The 21,194-nt window shown below is 39.2% G+C and overlaps 1 protein-coding gene across 3 annotated transcripts in view; it reads left to right on the forward strand.

The window, feature by feature from the left end:
- Positions 1–5,695: 5,695 nt before the first annotated feature.
- LOC126186005 (serine/threonine-protein kinase Warts-like) overlaps positions 5,696–21,194 on the forward strand; it is a 209,146-nt gene continuing 193,647 nt past the window's right edge. The window contains exons 1-2 of one of the 3 annotated variants that reach the window (XM_049928176.1): positions 5,696–5,761; positions 7,087–7,690. In XM_049928176.1, the coding sequence (XP_049784133.1) occupies positions 7,379–7,690 (312 nt within the window). In that variant the 5' untranslated portion in view covers positions 5,696–5,761; positions 7,087–7,378. Of the gene's footprint in view, positions 5,762–5,888; positions 6,172–6,240; positions 6,539–7,086; positions 7,691–21,194 lie in introns of those variants that run through there. The other 2 variants (XM_049928174.1, XM_049928175.1) reach the window with 2 other exon arrangements.

A 21,194-nucleotide genomic window follows, 5' to 3' on the forward strand; every position in this document is an offset into this window, starting at 1 on the left:
AATATGGTTGAAAGATGGACGGGAAAGAAGATTAAGATCATCAGGTCTGATAATGGGAGAGAATACATTAACCAGAAATTGAAGAAACTTCTGGCAGAAAAGGGAATCAGGCATCAAACTACCATAAGGTACAGCCCATCTCAAAATTGGGTTGCTGAGAGGGCTAATAGGACCATTGTTGAGAAAGAAAGGAGCATAATGACTGACGCTGAATTATCCAAAGATTTTTGGGCAGAGGCAGTGTCAACAGCTGTATATTTGAACAATAGATCACCTACAAAAGCATTGAATAGAACGCCTTATGAGATATGGGTGGGAAAGAAACCTGATCTAAGCAATATAAGGGTTTTTGGGTGTGATGCAATGGCACATATTCCAAAACAGCTAAGAGGAAAATGGGATCCGAAAGCTAAAAAGTATATTTTTGTAGGCTATTGTGAAAATTCAAAGGGTTACCGATTAATGGATCCATTGACTAAAAAGATTGTCACAAGTAGAGATGTAATATTCTTTGAAAATAGAAAGGACACAAAAGAGAGCAAAACCACTAAGTCAACTGCACCTAGTTCAGAATGTGAAACCTTGTGTGGGGAAATAGGAAGTGAAGAAGAGGAAGACGACAGCCAAGGACAAATGGATACAATTTATGATGACAATGAGTTAGAGGATGAAAAACATGAAGAAAACAATGTAAGGCGTTCTTCTCGTGTACCAAAACCGAAGGAATATCCGGATTTTGAGATGTATACAGCACAGTCTTTTAATGATGAGCCAAGAACAGCAGAAGAAGCAATGAGTGGCCCAAACTCTCAAGAATGGAAAGAAGCGATGAAGAAAGAATTAGAATCTTTATATCAGAACGAAACCTTTGAATGGGTAGATATGCCAGGAGATAAGAAACCACTGCAGGCAAGATGGGTATTCAATTTGAAGAACCCTGAAAGCTCATCACCAAAATACAAAGCAAGACTTGTGGTAAAAGGATATTCACAAAAACAAGGGGTACATTATGAAGAAACTTTTTCACCTGTAGTCAAGTATGCATCATTGAGATATCTTTTAGCCTTGGCAGTAAAACGAAATTTAATAATTCATCATATGGATATTAAAACGGCATATTTAAATGGGAAATTAGAGGAGGAGATATATGTCATTCCACCAAGGGAAGCCATAAAAACCAGGTCAGAAAATAAAAAGATTTGGCGTTTGAGAAAAAGTATTTATGGACTTAAACAAAGTGGACGTTGCTGGAACCGATGTCTACATGAAACTCTAATAAATATGAATATGAAGCAATCCAAGGCAGATCCCAGCATTTACTATAAAGGGAGAAAAGAAGAAATAATAATAATGGCGATATGGGTGGACGATTTCTTTATCCTGACTGAAAGTGAAGTCCAAATGAGAATTTTCAAGAAACAGCTGCAAACCAAGTTTAAGGTGCATGATTTGGGAGAAGTCAAACGTTATTAGGTATGCAGACTACTAAGGATGAAGATAGACAAGAATTGAGCATAAGTCAATCATCATATACGGAAAAAATATTAAAGAAATTTGGCATGAGTGATTGCAAACCCATAAGTACTTCAATGGAAGTAGGAGTGAAGTTAAGTGTAAATGAGACTGATGTGGAATGTGACAAGAATGTTCCTTATTTAGAAGCAGTAGGGAGTCTGTTATATTTGTCTCAAACGTCACGACCCGACATTGCTTTTGCTATCAATGCAGTGAGCAGATATTGCAGAGACCCAAAGGAAAAGCACTGGAAAGCTGTAAAGAGGATATTCCGATACCTAAGAGGAACCTCAAACTATGAGTTAAAATACCGTAGAGATGGTAATGCAAAACTAGAGGGATATAGCGATGCGGACTGGGGGAGTGAATTGGGAGACGGATACTCCACCACTGGATGCTGCTTTTAAATTAATGGGGGGCCTCACATCATGGTCCTGTCAAAAGCAAAAAACTGATGCATTGAGCACTGTAGAGGCCGAGTATATGGCACTATCTTACACCACACAGGAAGCATTATGGCTACGAACATTAATAAGTGAAATAGAACCCAATTTAATTGAGGAACCTACAACCATCTTCTGTGACAATAAGGGAGCCATAAATCTAGCTAAATATGATGTTACTAGTGCTAGGACAAAGCATATTGATATATGGGACCATTTCATTCGGGACCACGTAGAGCGACAGAACATTGCCGTGGACTATCTGCGTACAGAAGACATGTTAGCAGACCTTCTGACCAAATCCTTGGAAAGGGAGAAGTTTGAGAAGATTGTGGGACTATTTGGTTTATCTTATGGAAGCAACACACAAAATATAAGTTCAAGGAGGGGTGTTGGAATTGTGTGAACAATATATTTCGTGTATGACGGCGCAAAATGCACTGTGTAAAATAGACCTCTTTGACATTGTCTAACACCCTTTGTGTGCGCTAATTATTCTGTTGTGCTCGCTGTAATTTTGTTTGTTCTTGAATATGCAAATATAGTTATTAGTAAGATGTCCTTTTTTCTCGTTAATACTTATTCAGCTGCACAAATGGGTCAACAGAAGCGTCCGATCTTACCCGTCGGCTTTGACCCGTGACGTAAGCGTGTTGTGGTGTGTGACGTCATTACGGCGCGGAGTTTGATTTGCGATTGTGGCGTGTTTGTAGATGTCTTGTTTTTGTTTGTCGTGCTCTCTGGTGGTGTGTTCATGGTTTTCGTTTGTTTCGTTTGTTTCGTGTGGTGGGGTCAGTTTTCTGTTGCTCAGGTGTTGGATTTGAAGCGGAATTTCTATTAGTGAGTTAATGGTTAATTTGATGCTCATTGCTGTACGTCGGGTGAGTTTGTTATTGAGTGTATTTGGTTGTGGTTTTTTGTTCAGGAATGGATATGAAAGACCGCCTTAACAGTGTTCGGTTGAGGGCGATGATGGGGGAGACAGCTTTAGAGCTGATTAAATTTCTTCAGCTATTTGGCTTAATTGCCGAGGTCGTGAAGTGCGGTGTGTGCCGTGAACCTATGAAATTGGTTAAAGTTCCGGACTCTCGGACCAGGGACGGATACATGTGGTGTTGCCGGAAAGATGGCGTATGGCGTTCTGTAAGGCGTGGTACCTGGTTCGAGAAGTCTAGATTGGCCATGCGTGAGATTGTGCTTATTACGTATTATTTTTGTTATAGTTGCGGGCAGAGTTTTTGCGCGTTTGAGACTGGTGTGAGTGAGAGGACTGTTTTAGACTGGTATTCCTTTTGTCGTGAGGTGTGTTCCGAATTTATTAAGTACAGGGGTAAGTTGGGTGGGCATGGGGTGGTTGTGGAGGTGGATGAGTCGCAGTTTGGTAAAAGGAAGTATGGGAGGGGGAAGTCTGTGGCTGGTCTTTGGGTGTGGGGGGCTGTTGTTCAGGGGGGTGGGGGTACTGAATGTGTTTTTAGGGTTGTGGAGGGGAGGTCGAAGCCTGAATTAGTGGGGTTAATTGAGGAGTATGTAGAGCCGGGGTCCACAGTAGTTTCAGATGCGTTTTCTTCATATAGGGGGTTGGGTGAGAGGGGATTCAATCATTTAGTAGTGAACCACAGTCTAGAGTTTAAGAATTATGATACTGGGGCTTGCACTAACACAATTGAGGGGATGTGGGGAGCGGTTAAGTCAGTTCTTGGGAGGGGGAAGAGGCGCTCTTCCAACCTTCAGTCTCATTTAGATGAGTACTGTTGGCGGAAGAGTGTCCCAGAGGGCTATTGCATTCTTCGGGTTTTTTTAAGGGCTGTGGGTAAAATGTATAGACCGAAAGTGGTTAGTTAGGGTGGGCTGGGTAGGTGGGTGGGTGGGGGTTGACGTTTGGGTGGGTTGGGTTTTTATTTTAGTTCAGTATTTTTTCGTTGGTGTGTGTGTGTGTGTTTTTGTATGTGTGTGTGTGTGTGTGTGTGTGTGTGTGTGTGTGCGTGTGTGCATTTGTGTGTGATTGTGGTGGCCAATCTAGTTTGTGGAGCTGGAACTTTTTTGAGGTAAGTTCCGTTTTTTTTTTTTTTGTTATTTCTGTATGTTTTGTGTATTGGGTATAGGTTGGAAACATCCGATCTCACGCGTCGGCTTTGACCCGTGACGTAAGGGACCTACACATTGATCTGTAGCGTAGCCCTGAATACGAGGTTAGGTTGGGAGTTTTTTTTTGGAATGCGGCCGCGGCAGCGGCCGCCTATGATTCGAAAATATTGATTTGACACTAATGAACATGTATACGTAATATGAAGCAATTTGATGAGCATATTGATCTGTAGCGTAGCCCACTTGAGGTTAGGTTGGGAGTTTTTTTTTTGGAATGCGGCCGCGGCAGCGGCCGCCTATGATTCGAAAATATTGATTTGACACTAATGAACATGTATACGTAATATGAAGCAATTTGATGAACATATTGATCTGTAGCGTAGCCCACTTGAGGTTAGGTTGGGAGTTTTTTTTTGGAATGCGGCCGCGGCAGCGGCCGCCTATGATTCGAAAATATTGATTTGACACTAATGAAGCCTGTGGGGGGATGGGGGGGCACTGCAGACTCCCCCCACCGCATAACGACACATGATGATCAAATTTTGAAAAAAAATGAAAAATTTTTTCCGTACCTGCTAAACTGCATAAGTGCCGATGTATGTAGGTGTAAGGGAAGCTTTCGTTTCTTAGTTTTCTATTGGGGGATGTGATCGGTAGGTTCTGTTGAGCTATATAGGTTAAGGGAAGTGTCCGATTATGGATAGGAATGTGTTTTTTGGTATTTGGTCAGTTTTGTGATGTTGATTTATTTCGTTGTTTTGCGTGGTTTTGAATGGCGGTCGGTGGCTACATTTCTGTATATTTAGTTTCTCCGCACCCAAAAACCCCTAATTTCCCACGCTTGTCCCGTTACAGTCATTAGGCTTTTTGTGAAACTTGTGTATTTCAGTGTTTACAATACGTATGCGATGTTTTTATATCCGCCATATTGGAATTGTTTATAGTCGTTTCCGCGGTATTTGTGACGTCATGGGTCAAAGCCGACGGGTAAGATCGGACGCTTCTGTATTTCCGCACAAATTCCAATATTATCATCTATCACTAATTACTTCTTTAACATTTGGAAATATACGTTAAAGAAAAAATGAAGAGCAGCACATTGGTTAGAATCCACGTTAAACTTTAGATCTCCCTGCAACTGGGTGGGTAAATCAGTGAAAGGCAGGATGTAGGTAAGGACAGTAATTATTATGTCTAGTAAAGCACTGTTGTGGTAGGACCAACTATCAGGTTTGCGACCGAGCGAGGTGGCGCAGTGGTTAGCACATTGGACTCGCATTCTGGAGGATGACAGTTCAAACTCGCCTCCGGCCATCCTGATTTAGGTTTTCCGTGATTTCCCTAAACCACTTCAGACAAACGCTGGGATGGTTCCTTTGAAAGGGCAAGGCCGACTTCCTTTCTATCCTTCCCTAATCCTATGGGACCGATGACCTCGCTGTTTGGTCCCCTCCCCTCAAATCAACCAACCAACCACCAGATTTACGACAGCTTTACATTCTTAATGTAGATTATTTTTGTGTTCCAGCTGCAATTTTCATACAGGAAACAATAATTAAGTGGAATGAAACTTCAGTATTTTATTCAGTGGAGATCCATCACGTCCTCTGCTCGATCGAAAAAATTGATCGATTACATATTCACGAATTCATCAAACCTTTGCGTCGTTTTTGTGTTTATGGTCGACTGAGGAATGTATTATTTTTCGCATTTGCACAGTTGAGTTTTGCCTTTGCTAAATGTCACGATCTGACATTAATGCAGCATAAGAACTTAAAGATTAAATAAACTGGAGCTTTTATTTTGTTCCATAACCTTACGTACCTTCTATTTTGATTTACTCCTTGATATGGCTCTAAGACGCGTAATACCGAATTTAGCAGCAGAGCCCAGTTATTTCGCTACCTTATTTATCATATATCATATCAGCTGTTTGACATTAAGCGTGAAATTGACAACCTTAGAAACAGCATACAGAAAAAAGTATTTTGTGTATAGTGTATTTTCGAACGTAATCGTAATTTGACTTCAGTCATGTCATCTTGTTACTGCGGAATGTGGCACAAGATGGCTGCCAGTGGCTTGCCAACTTATATTTTCAGCATTCTTTCCTTTGTTACATTTTATTGTGAGTCGTAACAGTTTTTTAATTTATTCGTGTCTTTGGTTTGCTGCAATTGAAATCATTGTACTGTTTCTTTCTATGGTATGATGAGAAAATGGAACGACATGACAGCGGACCTACGAGTGTATATACAACGGGCTGTGTAAATGTTGTCTCCCAACCATTTTTTCTTGTTAACACACCTCGCTGTATTGTGAAACTCACTAAATTTTGCATTTAGTAAAAAACTACAAATTGTCGTTGGCATAAGTAGAAGCGGTAGTTAGTTCCCCACAGTTACTGTGAAGGAAAAAAAATGTTAAGTTGGAGTGATGTCTGTAGCTCTGTCAAGCTCAGGTGTTTATTGTGACAGCACGCATCTCTTCGTTTAGTACGTATTCTGTTAAGGGATGTATCATATATCAGATATCATAGAAATAAATTCGCTAACTTAGTTTGAAGAGTAATATTATCGATTTTATTTCTCTTTTTATTTAACATATCGTATGTTAAACATGGGGTTGACTGTGTATACCACTTCCCAATAGTATTATATGGGTTGACTGTGTTTACGACTTCCCAATAGTATTATATGCGAAGGCAGTTTTTTTCTGTACAGGCAACATATTTGCAATAGGTCTACACGAATAACCATCCTAGAATGTTAAACAAACCAAACTTTTTTTAAAGGAATGTTGTGATTTGCCCATAAGTGACCTCTCATATTTTGCAGTTGTTTTCTGTAGTGTGCAAAATGTTTGATGTTGACATCGTTCTTTTTTGTTAAATTATTAACCTTGTGTTTTGATAGTGTTGATCTTTTTGATAAATAATATTAAGTAATGTTTTCTTTGGTATTGTGTTTCATGTATATTGGTACCTGAAGTCCTGCTAAACCTATTGTCTTAATGATAAATGAAATTTATTTATTTGTTTCAGAGACAGCCTGCAAAGATGTTTCATCACGTCCTACCGTCCCATGAATATCCACTGCAAATGATGATTATATTTAGCAGGCTGTTTTTTAACTCATCAGACTGCAGCTAACACTTGTATCACTGTGTTTAGTACAAAGTGGTGTGTTGAAGGCGTGTGCTTTTCATGTGTTGTGCTACTTTTAAATATCCGGTGAATTATAGTGTTGTTAAGTGTCAACAAGTGTAGTAGTGGATGAAGGAGGAGCAACAGTGGCCCGCGGGCACGTGACTGTTGCCTGCCCGCGTGGCCTAGTATGGGCCAACAGTCCATCGTCACTATGAACCCTGCCACGTCGGGCAAGTCGTCCACCCGCTCTTCGGGATACCATCAAAAGGCTCTTCAGGAGATCCGTAATTCATTGCTGCCATTTGCAAACATTGGAGGAATTGGTGAAACTGTAGGATCAAGTGCAGCAAGTACCATCTCCACTCTCTCAACAACTAGTGGTGTTAGTTCAGCATCAGGACTTAGTGGACTGAGTGCAGCTTCTGGCAACAATAGTGAAAAAGACCTATCTGTTCTTCGCCAGGCAGTTTCGCAGCTTGTCACCATGGGATATACAGAGGTAAGTTTTAGGAGTAAATTACTATTAACAGAACACTGCAGTAAAGCTGTCGCAGGTTACTTTGATACTAATTTTGTAGCTTACACCAAGTAATTACTTATGCATTACATCCATATGTTGTTCTGCTTAATTACTTCTTGGTGGTCACAGAAAGTGATATTAATGAGCTGGTCAGCTTATTGCATAATTGGATGACATGAAGTTATAGTTACCAAATATGTTTTCTTCTGCCTAGGTATGAGATTCTTTTACTATTAAAATGAGAGAATGAAAGTTAACTGATATCTGCCTGTTTCACCTACTTTCTTTCCATGGATCCCTCATTGTCTTTCACCTGTGTAGCCTAATTCTCCTTACCAGAGACACATTCTAGTTTCGCTTAGGCCGCTTCCTGATATTTAAAATTAAGATTTATAATTTTTAGTTATTTTTGTATTCATGGGTGTTTTGTTTATTACCATAACTGTCCAGTATGAACACATAATATTGTTACATGTTTGCAGAGAGCACTTGAGATGTTTATTTCAAATATTTATTTGGTCATATAATTTCAAATTGGGGGGGGGGGGGCTGTGTTTAGAGTCATTGGTAGTCGCTTGTGCCATACTGCTTGACAGCGGCCTCTCCCACCTGTTTATTATGTAGGTGTGTTGTCCTGAATTTTTATTGGTATCTGCTGCTGCTGCTGCTGTTGGTTGCCTCGAAAAGAAGATATTCTGCATATGCCATATTCTATTTGGAGCATACCACCTACATGAATGAGGCCATTAGCTTATGTGTGTAGTTTGGTTTTTTACCACAGTTCACCGCTTCGACAACATTACAGCTGTAGGATAAACCAGTTTACACTCCCATTTCATGTGCTAGTCTTAGGACCAAGTAATGACAGAGATTTTATCAGTTACAAATTTGCAAAATAAGACTTTCATCGTAGCTGTTTATATATTAGATTTGTTGTTGTCAATGGGTCTAATTGAGAGGCTGTATTCTATACCTCTGACAAAGGGAATTGATTTGGCACAATATATGAGAATGCTAAGTAAGCGTAATGTAGTTGATGTAATGAGCCATTGAAAAAGAATAATGAACCAGAGGCATTAGTTTTTTCCATAGAAGAGAAACTTTGAAAAGGGCAATAATTCTAGTTTCATTTATCAGTATTCATATACATATTCCTCATCTTAAAATGGAACAAATGTTTATTATGTTGTTGTCTTTCACGCACACATGTGACAGTGATCAGTCATAACATAAAACACATCATGCTTGAGACAGTATTGAATTTTTAAAGGCAGGCTTGTGCCAACACCATTGTGTTATAAATTGAAACATAATAATTTGAGATGTAGAAAAGCTAACCTGAGTGACCGGTGCTCACTAAAGGCTAGAGTATGTTTTGCCTTCTAACACTACATGTGGTTTTACGTGTCATAAACATACAACACAGCACACACTTTTGCTATAAAAAGAAAAACGTTTCAATCCTGTGTGGTAAATGTTTACTTGCTGTAATAGACACTAGCTTCCTTTTAAAGTGCTCTACTTTTTTTTGTAGTAAAATTATATAGCTTGCTTTTATTAACACATTTTTGATCATCAGGATATAGTTTGCAAGGCTCATCATGTGACAACTGAATGCTTATTGATCTTAAATACTTCCACTGATTTTTAGAAACATATGTACACATTTCCAGCTGAGAGAAGACTCTCCTGTAAAAAAAAAAAAAGAAAAAAAATTAGGGTCGACAGAAGCGTCCGATCCCACGCGTCGGCTTTGACCCGTGACGTAACGGTGTTGTCGTGTGTGACGTCATGACAGCGCGGAGTTTGGTTTGTGAGTGTGACGTGTTTGTATGTTTCGTCGTGTTGTGGTTTGTTGTGCTCTCTGGTGGTATGTTCAGGGTTTTCGTTGGTGTGGTGTAATGGGCTCAGTTTGCTTTTGCTTATTATCCAGAATTGTTCGAGTGTCGGCTGTGTTTGTAGTGGAATTCGTTTCAGTGAGTTAACGATTTTGTGTAAAGGTTAATTTAGTGTTGTTCGCTGTACATCGTGTGGTAATTTTAGTAAAATTAATCGGTTGTTGTTTTTGTTCAGGAATGGATAAGACGGATAAAATTAACAGTGCGCAGGTCAAATGAAGTGTTAAGATCCCATTGTCTGGCTGTGTATGTTGATATTGGTATCGGGAGATGTTTTGAGCTATATAGGCCAAGGAAAGTGTTTGATCCTGATTTATGGGATCGGGAGCTGCTGTTGAGCTATATAGGTCAAGGGAAGTGTCCGATTCCAGATATTGTGTTTAGTGGTATTTGTGGAGTTTTGTGATGTCAGTTTCTTTCGTCATTTTGTGTGGTTTTGTATGGGGGTGGATGTTCAAATTTGTTTATATTTAGTTTGCCCCCACCCAAAAACACCCCATTTCCCGCGCTTGTCCCGTTAGTGTTATTAGGCTTTTTGTGGAAAGTGTGTGTGTTTGTTTTGCGATGTATTTTCGTCCTCATAATGTGTACCTACCGACTTCATATGCGCCATATTGGAATCGTGGTTTATGGTCGTTTCCGCCATATTTGTGACGTCATGGGTCAAAGCAGACGGGCGGGATCGTACACTTCCGTATTTCCAAAAATTAATATACTGAACCAAGCTGACTGACATTTGTGTACCGAGAATGGGGAGCTACAGTCTCTCTGTTCTTGCTTTAAATCATCTCCAACCTGTCAGATAATAATGTTGAGACTTTTTCTCTGACTGATGACCTCAGAAGTTAAGTCCCATAGTGCTCAGAGCCATTTGAGCCAATTTTTCTCTGTTTAGAGAAATGGTAACAGACCACAGAATTTCTGCTTATTTTGTAACTTATCTTGTGCTGTAGTTTTTATTTCATGCGAAACTTTAAATAATTAAGGATCTACTTACTTTATTTCTTTCAAATTATGAATTCACTGTAAGGCATACTGCTACATTCACATTTGCCATCCAGGAGTCTTCTGTCCAATGGTCAATACTCAAGTCATATATATTAATTGCCTCTCTCTTTTTTTGTGTGGTTCATTGCATTGATTGTCAGATAATGCCCAAATATACCATTTCTTCCTGAACAAACACTAAGTGCATTTAGCAACCTGAATACTCAACTTTGTTTTTCATTCATAGTCTCATGCATTAATATTTGCGAGTATAAATCAAATATTAGCAATATCGGCACCTATCAACAGTGCTTATTGAAACAAATAGTGGTCTACAAAGTTGACGTTTTACACCACATGTCAGCTGATATTAAAATTATTGTTGACATTGAGGTCAAAAGTTGGTAACTTTGTTCCAATTTTAGAAACATTCTGTTGATATCCATCAAAGCACAGCTGATGTTTACTGTGTCCTTTCCCAAACATTGCTGAACCTATTTCTTGAAACTAGATCACATGCCTTGTGAAGCATGAGTGTGTTTGTTATTTCAAAAACTTCTAACTTTAATAAATATTTATGTAAGTTAGTTAATGTTTGCCTCCAATATCACAGGGTTGCAGTGACAGGAAATATTTTGATGCTCGCTTTGGTAGTACGCAAATTTTTGTTAACATGCTGAGAATATAGAAAAGTTATCATCTCGTCCTCCAGATTCCATTTTTTGACATTATACGAGTTCCAAAATGAGTTCTTTCAAAAAGTGTCAGCGATCTGTTCCCCCTCTTTCCTCAGTGGAATTAATACTTCTCCTTAAGTCAGTGAGACAAAACTAAAAACCTTTACTTTCTATTTGCAGTGCTGATCTTTTTCTTCATTGTGGCTGTACATAAGACATATTTATGAATCGGCATACATTTCCAAAGTTAAGTGAACATATGAACATTGGAGATTAGGCTCTTTTGTGGGATGTCGGTATGAAATTGTAATTTTACTCCAGCATGTGTAGAATTGCTGTGTAACTGTGGGAGTAACTCTGCTGTCAATTTTCCAGAATGAACAGTTAAAGGCTGCTTGGGAGCAAAAGTTGACTAAACAGTGGCAACATTGTGATGTTGCCATAGAAACATAAGCAAAATAAGATTGAGACTTTTTGTGGTAAGCATGCAGATCATCTGTGCAATGTCCACTTTAGTTCTCGGGAACTTCTTGTCATGTGGACTGTAGCTGTAGTGCAATGTAAGAGAAGCATTGGTATTAAGCTGTAGCCGAGACACAGTTTACTTGGTTTAATGAAACCAAGCAGGGTATTGCAATGGTTAAGGCTTTCCATTTGGAAGGAGTGGTGCTCAGTTCCCATATGTACTATCATTCAGCTTTCAGTTTGTCTTAGTTTATTAGGGCAAATAGTGAGATGGTTACTTTTTTAAAAGGACAGTGCCGATTTTCGTACCTATCCCTGACCTGTCGGAGAAGTTAAGCCCCGACTGTAATACAGTTGTCATGAATGGAACATCCACTTAGGCTACCTACTTCTCTTGTTAGTAGTAGTAATTTCCGGATCACTTTAAAAAGGAAATCGGACATGTATTATCACAGCATATGAAAATTATGCTGTTAATATATACAGGCATTTGCATGCTTACAGGTCTAATTTTTACAAGGATGGACTACATTTGATAGTGGAAACACTAGTCTCAGCTCTCCAAACCTTTGTCTGTACCTCAGGAAGGGGAAAGCTATAGGTTGGGGAAGGTAGAGGGTAATGGCAATTCAGTTTAGGTTTTTGCAATTACAGTAAATTATTTTAGTTATGAGTTCTACAGATGAAATAAATTTTTGTGAATGTCAATATTCCTCTGCAGTGGATGCTGTAACCTGGATTGGAGTATTCATTTTTGTTGTCTTTTTCACTGCTGCATAGTTTCAGCTATGAGCAATTTTCCAGTGTGTGGTGTTAAGTTGTCAAATGGACATATTTGGTTGTCACTGAAAACTTAAGTTGGTCATACTTTGTTAACATTCAGTTAGATAGCTGGACTTTTTTTAAAAAAAAAACCCACGTTTCTTGAATAGCTGTGATGGAGCCTACCAAATAGAAATAATATGCATTTTTTTATTTATTTTATTGTAAACGTACAGTGACAGATGTAATTATTTAAAACTTTTCATGTCATCCCATGATGCACAAAACACCTATTCAGGCTGTCGTACTGTTCAGTTTTGTCATATCTGTTTTTCTGGTTTTGTCATATCTGTTTTTCTTTTGCATTAGGGATGACGTCACTATTTCTTGCATTGGTAGCTAAATATTTCTACTCCTGTAGTTTAGTATTTATCACATCATTGTGGTCTCTGTATAATAACTATTCTGATTAGCCTATTTTTAAAGTACTTTTTCCACGATAATTAGTTTTCTGTTTCTGGGTTGATATTTTCTGTAGCATTAAAATTTTGCTATGTGCTGATGTTTATAAAAGATAGAATTACAAAAATAGAATTACTCAACTCATTGCTATCACTTTCTAAATGTTGTTAGTGTAGCAATGCAGTGCTTAAACTTGCCACTTATGATACATTGTAGGTAAAGGAAAGGAAAAAAAAAGGTATCCTCTTGTGTTGACTTGGTAGATGTTGGAATTTTTACTTTTGCGCCAAGTATCATGATAGTTCGTGCCATTGCATGTATTCTGTTTTCTTTGGAAGTAGCATATGTTTTGAAGCAAGGAATTTTTTACTTGGGGGGGGGGGGGGGGTGCAGGAAGGAAAATGAGAATTTATGCCAACAGCAGATGAAGTGGCTGGCCAAAGATTGTGATACCATTGGCTTTGACCCGTAATGTCATCAAATTGGGGGACACACCTATCTCAATAATAAACAATACGGCGACCATGATGTCAGTCACTACAGTAATGAAAAGACATAAGTAATATGCAAAATATTTAATTACATCAATAAAGTGAAATTAACACGACAACCATTGAAATTAGGAGGTTTTGGGCAGGGACAAACCAAAAAATACGACACTTCTAATAATACAGACTCACTAAAACCAGTATGAATGCAGTCCACAAAACCAAAATAAACAGAATGCAAGACATAAACAAATTGATACCTGAAATTTCACTTTGTCTGTATTACTCAAACGAAGCCCATGTTACCTCTGACCCGTACACATCTCCAAAACCATCTACTGCAAATTTCACTTGATATATACGTAGCTCAAATGAAGTCCGCAATACTATGAACCCACACCCAACTCCAAAACTCAGTACTTCAAAATGTAACACATACTATTTTATTGTACAGAACTGGGGACCTAGAAACAATGGAGAGGCTTTGTCCCCGCCGCAGCCCGCAGTGATACACAACCCCACAACAGGCTACAGCAGTCCATGCACCCCACCGCCACCTCACACCGAACCCAGGGTTATTGTGTGGTCGGCCCCTAGTGGATCTCCCCACCTTGCGAGCACAAAACTCAGTGGATGATTGATAGCAAATATAGTAAGTCATTAAAACCATCTCATGAACAGCCAGTGTAGAATTCTCAAACCAGAAACTTCCTGAATAGACCAACATACATAATTGTGGTGAGAACGACACATACCGGGTGATCAGAAAGTCAGTATAAATTTGAAAACTGAATAAATCACAGAATAATGTATATAGAGAGGTACAAATTGACACACATGATTGGAATGACATGGGGTATTATTAGAACAAAAAAAAACAAAAGTTCAAAAAATGTCCGACAGATGGCGCTTCACCTGATCAGAGTAGCAATAATTAGCATAACAAAATAAGACAAAGCAAAGATGATGTTCTTTACAGGAAATGCTCAATATGTCCACCATTATTCCTCAACAATAGCTGTAGTCGAGGAATAATGTTGTCAACAGCACTGTAAAGCACGTCTGGAGTTATGGTGAGGCATTGGCGTCGGATGTTGTCTTTCAGCATCCCTAGAGATGTCGGTCGATCACCATACACTTGCGACTTTAGGTAACCCAAAGCCAATAATCGCACGGACTGAGGTCTGGGGATCTGGGAGGCCAAGCATGACGAAAGTGGCAGCTGAGCACACGATCATCACCAAACGACGCGTGCAAGAGATCTTTCACGCATCTAGCAATATGGGGTGGAGCTCCATCCTGCATAAACATCTTACGTTCCAGCAGGTGTTTATCAGCCAGGCTAGCGATGATGCGATTCTGTAACATATCGGCGTACCTCTCACCCGTCACGGTAGCAGTCCAGCGCCATCTGTCAGACATTTTGTGAACTTTTTTTTTTCTAATAAAACCCCATGTCATTCCAAGCATGTGTTTCAATTTTTACCTCTCTATCTACATTATTCCGTGGTTTGTTAAGTTTTCAAATTTATACTGACTTTTTGATCACCCGGTACATTGGTCCCTGGTCTGAGATACATCAACATTGGTCAACTTCTTTTCCCCTCTACAAATATGGATCCCTCACATACTTGATAGTTAGTGCATGTAACCGAAGGAACCTATTGATAGTGAGCATGTCATCCCCCATAGCCAGATGAAGGGATCTAGTTGTGAACTTGTTTATGCTACCCATAACTAACTAAAAACAAAACAAGAAATTAAATCTCCAACAATAAACTAGACATGGCACTACTAATTCCAAACACAAGTGTGTGTATATTAGCCATAACTCCTAACATAAAAGTAACTCACAAGCAATCTAGCACAGACTCTTCCACTATCAATTACACTCACAAAATTCCAAATATCAGATGACTCAGTTGCATACCTATCAAACAATTTCGAAGCATAATACGCAGCACTGGGGGCCATCTGCAAACATGCTTTGATTCAAGTACTATTGCACCATGATGTCACCCAACACAACACAGCTATGTCACAGGTCATAGTAAGATTTGTGGAACCATAAATTTTGATGGACCTGATGAAATTGTGTGTGTGTGTGTGTGTGTGTGTGTGTGTGTGTGTGTGTGTGTGTGTGTGTGAGAGAGAGAGAGAGAGAGAGAGAGAGAGAGAGAGAGAGAGAAAGCACAAACTGATAGAGTAGGGATAAGAATGTGAGTGAGCCATGGTCTGTCCAAAGTAACCAATACATATTAACCTTAATCTCTTAAGGAAACCATGAAATACCCAAATCAGGAGTGCTGTGCAGGTATTTTAATCCTGCTCTTCAAATTCCCTGCCAGCTGCGGTGGCTGAACGGTTCTAGGCGCTCAGTCCGGAACTGCTCGACTGCTATGGTTGCAGGTTCGAATCCTGCCTCGGGCATGGATCTGTGTGATGTCATTAGGTTTAAGCAGTTCTAAGTTCTCGGGGACTGATGACCACAGATGTTAAGTCCCATAGTGCTCAGAGCTATTTCAAATTCCCAGGTGTGAATCCAGTATGTTAACCTTTGCACCAGTTGCTTGGTTTCATCTTTTGGGAACACAGGAAACATAAAACAAGATAATTAGGAACGAAATTGGTAGTCAGGCACATGATGAAAGGCATTGACTCTCCAGTGGCCTTCATATATATATATATATTGTTGTTTGTGAAGAAAGAGTCGGCTGATGAAGAACAGTGTATAAGGACATTCATGTAACTAAATAAAGCAATGTATAAGAGAATAGTGGGACAACTTGGTACTCTTTTACTCTTAATTTGTCACATTTGCAGTTTTGGTTTCAAGAAAAGTGTGTTGTTTTTGTTGTTGTTGTTGTTGTTGTTGTTGTTGTGTTCAGTTCAAAGACTGATTTGATACAGTATTCCACACTAGTTTATGCTGCACACGCCACATCCTTTCTGAATAACTATTGAAGTTTGTTGTATTGTGGGTGAGGCTCTAGCAGGGTTGAGAACTGTACACGGTTTCTTTTAGTTAACAAAAGCATTTGTTTTTATGAACTATACAATAATTTGCATAAGTTGTGAAGTTATAGAATCGGGGAAAAACTTAAGAATAGCTCATTTCCTATGTGAAAAGTAGGAAGCAGAAGGTTGTCCTCTGATGTCAGTAAATAGAGCAGAGATTTGTATCTGACTGGAGTCATGTAAAGTGGGGGCTGCCACAAGTTTCTGTTATGGGTCTGTTTCTTCGTGTGATGTATGAATCATCTACTATTAAACATAACAAATGAATTCAGAAAGAGGCTCTTTGTGGCTGACACACATCTGTCATTGTGAAAGATGTGTATTGTAATGTAAATAACCTAACTAACATGGTAGTCACTAAAGTCATCTTGTGGCTCTCAGAAAACATAATAACCATTAACTGCAACAAAGGGTAATGCGTACAGTTTATGAAAAGAAATTCGGGTAAAAGTGAAATTTTACTGTCCTAAGATGGTCAAACAAAAGGTGAATTCAACCATTTTAAATGCATGTGACTAAAGGTGGGTGACAAATGTACATGGGATTATGCATCAGATTCAAGATATTTTGCAGAAACTGGATGTTATCTTTACGTAAGGGTAATGTTGACTGTCTCTGACAAAGAAATGTGAAGGCATGTTTATCTTGCTTACTGTCATCCTATTATCTCATATTATGTTGTATTTTGGAGCAATTGTGTGTGAGAATATTCTTAGTTCAGAAAAGCATTATGTCTGATCTGTGGTGTCAGTTTGGGAACTTCATGTGCAGCGTTGTTCGGGTGTTTGGGAATTCTAATGTTGTCATTTTTGTGCATAAAACACTGTCAAGAGATTTTAACCAAATTTGATTCCATCAGAACAGTTGTGCACAGTGACTGTAGTGTATTTTTGAAAAAAGGAGAAGGAATTAAGCACATTTGCATATCAGATCTGTACTTCTATTGCTGATCTAGATTTGAGCTATTGAGTAGCAGTGAAGGTAGCTGTTCAGTAGCTGAAATCAAAATCTGCAGTAAAAATACAGCTCTGAAGATAGCTATTCTATACCCAAAATCTAGATCTGAAATAAAAATACAGATTGGTTAATTGTAACTGATTGCTGATTTCGTTTTCCTCTTTCGATCAAGGGATGTGTTGTCACAATATTGACTTATTCAGAAGTAATTGCAAGATTCACTCAGCAAATACTACATGGAAAAACATTTTGCAGTTGGATCACATTTTTAAGACAGCATTTCACTGAAGTCTTTAAATCTGAATGAAAATGTTTCCTTGTGGTACACTCTGTCTATTGTGCACAGTCTTTTCTTGCAGTATTTGAGTCCTTTTCTCTGTAATATGTTATTTATTTGTATATTCTCTCACAATTTTTTGCATTTTGTTAATTGTTTGGTTCTGTTGCTTATAAATTTTCTAATCAGCATTCTGTAAACTGATTTGTCCCATAAATCCAAGATCAATGAGACACAGTGCAGGAAGGATATTGTAGGTAATAGTATGTTACACTAATAAGTCTAGTCCAAATGGCGAATGCTAATAATAATGTACTAAAAACATCAGGAGAACTTAACTTACCGGTAAAGTTGCCATATGTCTTGTGTGTCGTCCCCCTCCCCTCCGGATGTAGTATTGTGGCATGTGACAATGCACATACACTGACCAGAAGACTGACAATATTTTTGTTGTATCTATATAATATTTATTGGAATACAGGTTGTGGCAACAGTTATTTATTACATAACCTGAGGTACAGGTAAGATTGAAAAGCAGCAATTGGGTTGTGAGTTTGTGAAACCAGCAAATGGAAATATGAAATCTTAGTTGTGGTGGTGTACTGTTTTGTAGTGTAGGCCAAGTATTAGGTGAGATTGAAAAATGACAGTTCCATTATGAGTTGGATCAGCAGTATCAGACGTTTTAGTCAAGTGATGAGCTTAAAGCTTCTAAGAAATCCCATTGTGCACATTGGAATGAAAGACAAGGGCATAAAAGACGGCAACAGCAGAGTGAATGAGCTGTAATTGACTGCTTGAAGAAATTTAAAAAATGTGCAAAGGGAAATAATGAATGAAGAAGCTGATGGGCTGACTGCATAATTAATTGGTTTCAGAATTTATAAACTCCTTCTTTGATGGTGCTTTAATTTTTTCTGATTATCTAATATTCTGGAATTATCATCATCTCAGTATTCACAAATCTAAGTTTAGTAGCCTATGTAAGTACTGTCACACCTACTGTTTGTGCTATGTGTAGCACTATATCTGTCAATAAAATGTTAGTGTATGTCTATAACACTATTTCCAAATACCTCTTATATCCAGTTAAAGAACTTGCAGTGTTTGCATTGTGACCTCTGTGTATGTTTTAAAGGCTCATTAGCCAGCTGATGTATTTTTATACTGAACGGAATATTGTATGAACAGTATAGAGTGGATTAAAAATACAGATTGCACACTTTTCCTCCCTCTTCCCCAACCCTCCCTCCCCCTCTCCCTAATCATCTCTCTTTTTAATTTTTTAAAAACATTTATGCTGCTCCTATTCTGTGAGAGTGCACTAGCATAATGTATGCTGCCCTTCATTTAATTTTTATCCCAAGGTGCTACCACAACAGTAGACCTACATTTTTGATAGCAAAGTTTCTCTCACGTACATGTGCTTGGAACATCTTGAAAAGTACTTATAAATACAGCATTTTGCCTAAGAAATCAAATTAACATTAGTTTTATTTTTGTATAATTTTTTTTTTACTATTGCTTGGGAAGGACCAAACTTTTTTTTTTTCTTTTTGAAAATCTACATCTTTTGTGCTGCATATCTTCTGAAGTGAGTTGGGAAATTTAACTCCAAGTGATACCAACTGAATGTAGCTTGCTCCTTGTGAAAAACTTTTTGTAGTTTTTACTTCTAAGATGTAGGTATGTATGCTGACACAGTGATCAGTTGAAATAAATGATTGCACCAGTCTCTGCTTGACTGTTAGGACTACCTCTCTTCATTAACATTATATAAACATTCAGCATTCTCTTGCAACTGACTTGAAAAAACTCACTGTGAACCTGCAAAAAATAAGACTATTGTTCCGTATAAGGTGTGCCAAAAGGTGAAGACAGAATGACACATGCAGCGTGATAAGACAGGACATTTTCATTAAATGTTAAAATAGGTTCAGAAAGTTGCTAAAGTATACAGAAGTTGATAGAATACTCAGTAAAAATGTAGTCTGCTGAATAATAGTACATACATTGTTGTAGGATAAAGATGAAACTAAACCTCTCTTTTTTTTTTCATCATATTCACATGATGTGGCTGATTATTCATATCTTTTTGCACATTGATGCAGAAAGAGTGATATAATGATGCATGGTTGCTCAGAAACATCTTATCAAGTAGGGGCTTCTGTACTATCTTGATGAAATGTAACATGTTCACAATGGAGGGTATACTGATGCAGTGTTTGCATTTGAATCAGTTGTTGATCATAAGGATTTTTAATGATATCTAGTGGACCATTCCATGCTATGTGCTCTCATTTCAGAAAAAAGTTCTTGTATGATTATCACGGATTTTGATGAAATTTCATGTGAACATTTGCATGTGTTCCCAGTGAACAGTTTTACTTTGAACAATTTGATACTTGCGGGGTTAAAACCATTTGTTTGACCCAATAGCGCAGCTTTCAACAGTGCATTCCTGTATTTTCAGCTACTTTGAGACATAAATTCTCAAGCAATATTTTATTGAAAGAAGCAGAACTAGACTATCTTGTTTAACTTTTTGAATTCTCTTAATTGAAATAATGACAAAAAAAGATGTCATGAGCAGTTTTCATGTAGATAATACACTCCTGGAAATGGAAAAAAGAACACATTGACACCGGTGTGTCAGACCCACCATACTTGCTCCGGACACTGCGAGAGGGCTGTACAAGCAATGATCACACGCACGGCACAGCGGACACACCAGGAACCGCGGTGTTGGCCGTCGAATGGCGCTAGCTGTGCAGCATTTGTGCACCGCCGCCGTCAGTGTCAGCCAGTTTGCCGTGGCATACGGAGCTCCATCGCAGTCTTTAACACTGGTAGCATGTCGCGACAGCGTGGACGTGAACCGTATGTGCAGTTGACGGACTTTGAGCGAGGGCGTATAGTGGGCATGCGGGAGGCCGGGTGGACGTACCGCCGAATTGCTCAACACGTGGGGCGTGAGGTCTCCACAGTACATCGATGTTGTCGCCAGTGGTCGGCGGAAGGTGCACGTGCCCGTCGACCTGGGACCGGACCGCAGCGACGCACGGATGCACGCCAAGACCGTAGGATCCTACGCAGTGCCGTAGGGGACCGCACCGCCACTTCCTAGCAAATTAGGGACACTGTTGCTCCTGGGGTATCGGCGAGGACCATTCGCAACCGTCTCCATGAAGCTGGGCTACGGTCCCGCACACCGATAGGCCGTCTTCCGCTCACGCCCCAACATCGTGCAGCCCGCCTCCAGTGGTGTCGCGACAGGCGTGAATGGAGGGACGAATGGAGACGTGTCGTCTTCAGCAATGAGAGTCGCTTCTGCCTTGGTGCCAATGATGGTCGTATGCGTGTTTGGCGCCGTGCAGGTGAGCGCCACAATCAGGACTGCATATGACCGAGGCACACAGGGCCAACACCCGGCATCATGGTGTGGGGAGCGATCTCCTACACTGGCCGTACACCACTGGTGATCGTCGAGGG

This window comes from Schistocerca cancellata, chromosome 1 (genome assembly GCF_023864275.1).
Source record: "Schistocerca cancellata isolate TAMUIC-IGC-003103 chromosome 1, iqSchCanc2.1, whole genome shotgun sequence".
Lineage (NCBI taxonomy): Eukaryota > Metazoa > Arthropoda > Insecta > Orthoptera > Acrididae > Schistocerca > Schistocerca cancellata.